Genomic DNA, 7411 nt, shown 5'->3' with positions numbered 1-7411 from the left:
AAGTTCTCGGAACATACAGTAATGAGTCGAGAAAGCAAATATTTTCCTCGTGTGTCAACTCGTCTGCATATGTCCATTACACACTCTGTGATACCATTGACAGGTTCTGCACTCTGTTTAGTTTTCCTATTATCGTAAGTGTTCTGGATTTGATTTGCATGATTGTAACAAAGCTGTATTTAATGATATTTGCAATACGAAATAGATATGCTTACGACATATCTTATCTCTTGGTTTTTATCGCCTGGCCTTTGGTCTTAATAGTGCGACTGTTTGTGATTACTTGGCCTTGCGAAAATGCATCCGCAGAGGTAAGTAGGGACATCTACTGGTCTTGGTATTTCTCTTAATTTATATAAGTATCTTTTAAGTTTGAGGAGAATCACGACGACAAGGATGACTAATATACGTCATGCATTATGCGTAATATTTTGGAATGAAAAGTTAAAGTATAACATAGAATTATATGGAAATACACGCTTTCCGATAAGCTGATGTAAATTACAGAATCGATATTCTGGAAATATGGAATTCAATTAGTTCATTGTTTCAGTTGGTGTTCTTAGAAGTATGCATTTAGGATTTCGAAAATATTAAAGAGAGATGTTTAAAAACAGAGCTGGTGTGTTGATAGTTTGATGCAATTAATATTATTCATCTGATTAGCTCCTAAAAATTGAATCGCACAAAATATTCCAAATTAACTGCATAACTAAATAAATGTTTACGTTTCTTTTTTATAGATACTTAATGATCTGTATTGTATCATGAGAGCATCTAGTTCCTTAACATTTGCAGTGTTCAGTTACTTTTTTCAAAATATTTATTAAAATTTTCATTTACATGAATGTATGTACTCATTTCTTAATGCTTCGACATTAAATTACAAAGTTCTTGTAAACCACGTAAAAAATGTAACAATTTAAGTTTTCATGATCAATCTGACGCATATAAAGAGAATCTCTTACTTAAAAAATGTACAACTTACCCCACAGGTATATACCGAATATAACCTACATTATGTAAAAATATAACCCAAACGAACTTTCGAATCAAATCTAAATTACTATATCGAAGTGGGATACAATAAGTAACTCGCACAGCGAACTGATTAGTTGCTAACTAGGGTTAATTAGTCGGGAAATAAATTCTAGAACTAATCTTTCTGGTTGTGGTGAGAGAGTGATTTGAATTGACGTCGCAGTATACAAGAGGCAACAGATGGAATTCGTTAGAGGCGTCGAGAGGTAGTGAAAGAGAAGACACAATTTGTAAAGATCGATGCACTAATGTTGTTGTATAGCTCAGTGGCGAGGTTTCAATAAATCTTCGGCAGAGATCTACGTTGTCATTTGCGTCACGTCCACAGAAGGCTCAGGGTGGCCATAATTTGAGTCTCACAAAGCTGCCGCGTTAGAACATTGGGCAAGTGACAGTCACGTCATAACCATTACCCGAAGAAAACGTTACACCCTCATACTTCACATATTTGATGATGAGCTTTCTTTAACCAGTTTGGGATTTTAAAATGTAGAACTTAGGTGGATATTCCATCACAATCTGGCAAATTTGTAAATATCATTTTTCGGACTTTCATTTCAGGCTAACCGTACTGGGATAATCCTACACAAGATAAGGAGCCCCAAAATGGATGCAGAAACCAAAGAAGAGGTAAGTCGATATCCATATGAAAGTAAACAGTATTAATAAAGTTTAATAAGTACTTTCATTGCTCGCATAATTCTCTCCATTAGTTAGTGATTTTAACGATTGATGGATTCAGACATTTTACAACAACGCCTAAAATACATCCATCTCCATCTAGGAGTAATCCCAATTTGTATATTTTAAAAAAATGTTACCAAGTCTACTTATTAATTTCTGGTATGGAACAGTTCATATCCTTGCAAATGACCCATGTACCCAGATTCATCTTTTAATTAATGTTAATACGACACATTCATTTCTTCAATAGATAAAAACTCTTTAATTTATTCAACGTTGCACATGCATCAGTTTCAGAACCAAGAATTCAATGAAATGTCAGTTACAAGAACGAAGATAAACATATGTTTTTATTAATATTGTGAGACAGCTGAAGAAATGTTACTACTTTGTTACCCTAGACTAATACTCGTGTTGGATAGAAACATGTAGTAAGTTATTTGCCATTACGTTTAGTGGATTTCATTTTGTTTGTGTTTTTTATTTTTTTCAGCTCCAGTTTTTCTCTGCACAGTTACTGCATAGGAAAGTAGCGTTCAGTGCCTGTGGTTTCTTTACATTGGATTTCACTCTTCTCCGTTCGGTAACAAAATTTATTTATTTATTATTACCATTACTATTAATAAGTTGGTGACATGATAACGCACAGCGCGAATTAACTGAAATCCCTGGATTTCTCACCAAAAATGAATGTTTGGCAGCATTTGTAACAAAGCGACTGCCTAACTTCTAGAGCTTGCAGATTCGATTCATGGGAAGGACTTTAACATTACATTCTGTGTGTGCAATGTATTTAGAGGAAGTCAGAATTTTTTAAAAGTATACTTCTAAGCTATTCAGGCACTTCACTAGCTACACCGTCACATATCCCTTAATATTTATGAGTAATAAGAATATCAGACTCAATTTATGGGAGAAAAGCAAACTATAAATGAAATAAATTCAAAATATGCAATTTTAAACGAAATCATGGAATCGATAGTAATATGCAACATTTTACACATAGAAAAATGAATATAAGGGTTCTGTTGGTATAATTCATCAACATATTGGATTTTATGCCACTAAATACTTTGTAATGAAATATGAAAGTAATGAAAATCGGCTTTAATTGTGAGTAAATACATCAATGGACAATATTATAACTGGAGGAAAAGTCTTCCCTGACCCTGACCAATTCTCTTCAATGTCTCTCATAAAATTAATAGGCCCCTAACCTGCAACAATTCTCAAAAATTCTGTAAGGGGGAACTGACAGGTAGCAGCAACAGAAAGGCATCTTCGCTAAAAAAAAAAATGCGAACTGTGTGCGCTGTGAGGAGTGAATTGACAGGTCTTCCAGTTAAATTGTATCAAAAGCTAATTCGGCCAATGCATTAAAACATTCCTAAATAATCTCAAATGATTTTAAAGTTTTCTTTCTTGCGGATATTCGTCAACGTGTAATATAAACCACAACTTTAATTTATATATAAATTTAATATATAGATCTACACTAATTCGTTAACAAATGACTAATGTTGTTCGACTGGTTTTTCATTTATCTGTCCTGATGAAAATCGAAAAGTAAAGTTAATAATTATACGAAAATGAAAAATGAGTTTAGAAAACCAGATCTTTAAAAAAATATTGAATTCGGCAACTTTTCCATGCCATGGAGGGCAAACAACTCTAAGAATGACACTTTTTGACATTTACAAATTTTAAAATGTCTATTTTTATTGGTATTCAAATGAGCAGTTAAAATCATTAAAGTGGCATTAAAACTTTTCCCATTACACCCATTCCAACCCCCCAACCCCCCCTTGCTCACTACTATATGTCCGTGGAGTTCGGGGCTCAAGACAACCGACAGTCCATGATGCAAGTGTGAGATTGTCCCTTCATCAATGTACTGTACCTCGGTATAATCTAATCATCATTCATGTTCTTCATTGGCCATATGCGACAAAAATCAACCAAAAGCATGAAAATGTCGCTATTACATACCAATTAACTTTTACTGAAGACGACACCATGTTTATCAAAACCAATTCAAGCGAAATTGTACGTTTGCATTTGTGCTGGAGTCTGGTGAAATTAGGATGAAGTTATCTTCAGGAACACTGAAAGAAATAAGCGGTTCCAATGTTACATGTGCCACTTTATCAAGCTGCAAAAATTGCATATTTAAAGAATGTGAAGGATTGTTTTAACTAATATTGATTTCAAACTTAGAACAAAACAAAGAAAATCGAATTTTGTGTCATGTGAATATCGACCACTTGCACTTCATTTTCGACGCCTTTATGTCACTCTCGGCTATTTGCGATGAATACTGATGTTCTTTTGTCTTGGTACTGGTTACTATGGTGATTTTAGTTAAATGGTGACATTTATAGATGTCTTTAATTAATACAGTGGTTCTCTTTAATTCGAACTTGGATAATTCGAATTATTGGATAATTCCAACAATAGCACATTCCCCTTGAAACCCCTATCTAAAACAACGTTAAAAATGACTACTTAATTCGAATTTTGAAGGTTAAATTTGGATAATTCGAAGTCAGATTTCCAATAATTTAACATAAATCTTTCCAAGAAAGATCAAAGTGGTTGCTACATAAGAAATTCCAACAGATGACTCGTACTAATTAGTATTTTAGTAATAACTCTTATGGTAGTGTTACTGTGTACTTATAGAGTGAAGTACATTGGGTTCCAATTTAAACCTTGCAAGTTGTTTTAATTTTTAATCGTAGAAAGTAAAGAGTATTTGTTAGTGTAATTGGGCTTCAGAGTATTAAATTTTTCTAACCTCAATTTTCAGAAATCAGGAAAGACAAAATCTGTCTTCTTTAGCCAGCTGCAACCCACTTGTGTTCCTAACTGTCTTTACTCGAATCATTGTTGCCTCTGCATCAAGTAAAAGTATACAATCTAAATTGCGCGGTTGCAATCAGTTAACAGACAAGTCATTTTAAAATTCATGACAAGTATTATATCAGCACCAACAACAATATTCGTAAAAATAGTAACAAAATCTTATTCTAGATTGCAGGGGCAGTGACGACATACCTTGTCATCCTCATCCAATTTCAAACACCGGTCTCAAAGATAACATTGCCGCCTGATGTGACAAATTGGACAACACCTAGCATCCAGTAACGGCGGCGTGTAATATTTTATTGTTTCCTTTACAAAAATAGTACCTCGTGCAATGTTTATGTACATGTTTCATTAGAAGTGTGATCAGGTTATATCATGCTTATTATTTATTTATGTGTATCTGACGTTGAAAATCAACTATTGTATCGGATTGTTCTTTTCTCTCTGCCGATGTGTGGGTGTAAGGGGCGGCGTTCTTCTAAGTCGCCCAAAAGTCAACCTCACTTCCACGTAGTGCACCCTGGACTAAAGACCAACGAGGCTCTGGCGACTGGCACTCTGGCCAGTATAATTTTGTGTGTGTTGTCCTGTTTTTTGTCCGATTTTGTGCTGAGGGCCCTTTTCAGCCTCAGCTTTTAATGAAAGTCAGAACATTTTAAGCTTTTAAGATTTTACTTATGCAACGTTCGAGTTGTTCTTTGTAAAGATAAGGGGCTGGACCCCGTATAATGTGACGGGTGCAAAATAGCCTTAGTGCTGACGCACCCAAAATTTTAAATTCAAATTCAAAATCCTGCCGATGTGGATGTGTTAGCACAATAATATAACCTGTCGCTTTTGTGTTAAAGTCATAAAACAATAAGGGATTCGAGTTCGTTCTTCCCCTTTCCACCCCCGTCCTACTGTCATTAACGTAATGTTATTAATCTATGTACTCAAATGTTCACCGATAAGACAACTCAAAAGATATTATGCAGTTTGCTTCCACTTTGATCCTATCTCATTATCTTAGATTTCTGTAATCTTCAACTTTCATGTACAACGAAGAACACGTGTGCTTCTTGATGTGATGAATCATTTAACCAGACAACTTACCTTCTAGAAAGTTTGTTTCTTTAGCTTAATCGCTAGTCTTCTAGGAGAAATGTGATACAAGTTCTGGAACTACAGGAAATACAGACATTTTAGTCACCAACAACTTGTTCATGATGTCGTTATTGCTGTAACATTAGTTCTTTCCTTCTACAACTTGAACATTGTGATCCTATCTAATGACCGAGATCAAATATAAAGCTTTCTACACATATATGTACAAATTTTTAATGAGTATAAAGAGTTAAATGTGAACAGAGTTAATTTATGTACAAAATTCTAACGTTTAATATTATATATCCGCACAAGCATTCAAATGTAACTGCTTTGATAAATGTTGCCAGATAATGAATCAGTTGTATTATTTTTTTACATGAAAATATTCCTTTCCTTGCAAACCAAGAGCTGAGTAGACGAAACCAAGTAGACGAAGTTATCTGTTTAATCTTATTCTATGTGTCTTTCTCTAAAGACTCATTTGTACCTAAAATTGCTTAATTTTTACAATACTGTGTTCTGTCGTAATCTATGTATCTGATATGATATGTTCGAGTTAAGCAGTTCGTGGGGAGGAATAGTCTGTGGTGAAATATTAGCTAGTTGCGTAATATATAGTTACAGACAAATTCAAGCTTAAATTGTGGATTTAATCATCGTTTTTATTGTAAAAGTGTTCAGTGTTATTACAAGACAGTACATTTATTGAAACGTAAGTTAAGATTAAATAATCTTGTGATTTAGAAGATAAATCAGTGTTAAATCTAGATAGCATGGAAGGCTCTGGGCCATCCAGATAAAGTTTCCTGCTTGTAAGAAATTCAACAAATTTCTTTCAAGTGAGGGAAAATGTCTAGCGAGGAAATTATTAATCAAAGCAGAGAGGACGTCCAAATGGAGATGAATGAAGTAGTGGAAGTAAAAAAGGACACGTCTTCAAATAAAGACGGAGAAAATATGGATGTTGAATTGGTTGCTAAGCAACCAAAAAGTCAGAACACAAAACGAAATCGAGCAAAAGTTAGTGGAAAGGAGGAATCTATAAATGCTCCAAAAATTTTCAAAGCAAACGTATTAGAGCGTACAATGCAATCAAAGGACAATGTGAATAAAAATGACTTATTCTATCCTGGGCATGATGGCCCATATATTGTGCTTGTTGAAGGTGCGGAACACAACGTTAGTAGCTTTAGTGCTATTATGTTAGGTAGTCACTTAAGAGAAGCTAGAATTAAGGTGAATTATGTTAAGGCATCGGGTCCTAATCGTGCAAAGGTTTACTTTTTAACATCCAATGATGCAAATGACTTTTACTTGAACAAAGAGTTTCAGAAGAAGTATAAAGTAAATGTCAAGATCCCGAAGAGTCTTTTACACAGAATGGGACTAATATATGGGTTACCGTTACATATAAATTTAGAAGAAGTACAAGATGAAGCAGAGGCTGAGAGAAATATTCCAATAATCAAAATGGAAAGAATGAAGAAGAAGATTTATCAAGAAAATGGGGAATTTGTGTTCAAACCGACCAAATTGATCAGCGTAACGTTTCAATCACAAAGGTTGCCCTCGCAAGTAAAGCTACTCAGTAACATATTTCAGGTACAACCTAAAATAAAATCTGTGATGCAGTGCAGGAATTGTTTCCGTTTCTCTCACACAAAGGATGTTTGTAAGTCCAAAGCGATGTGTCCAAGGTGCGGTGATTATGAACATGATGATATTTGTG

The 7411-nt window shown here is 34.3% G+C and overlaps 1 protein-coding gene across 1 annotated transcript; it reads left to right on the top strand.

Annotated features, from left to right (window-relative positions):
* Nucleotides 1-1606: 1606 nt before the first annotated feature.
* LOC146001254 (putative gustatory receptor 28b) lies at nucleotides 1607-5039 on the top strand. The gene is made up of 3 exons (XM_083138558.1): nucleotides 1607-1671; nucleotides 2219-2308; nucleotides 4759-5039. The coding sequence occupies exons 1-3, from the start codon at nucleotides 1648-1650 to the stop codon at nucleotides 4870-4872; spliced, it is 228 nt and encodes a 75-aa protein (XP_082994684.1). The 5' UTR covers nucleotides 1607-1647; the 3' UTR covers nucleotides 4873-5039.
* Nucleotides 5040-7411: the final 2372 nt, after the last annotated feature.

The sequence above is a fragment of the Lepisma saccharinum genome, chromosome 17, assembly GCF_977018435.1.
Source record: "Lepisma saccharinum chromosome 17, izLepSacc3.1, whole genome shotgun sequence".
Taxonomy (NCBI): Eukaryota; Metazoa; Arthropoda; class Insecta; order Zygentoma; family Lepismatidae; genus Lepisma; species Lepisma saccharinum.
Note: the sequence above shows the minus strand (reverse complement) of the source record. Positions and strands in the feature narration are given on the sequence as shown.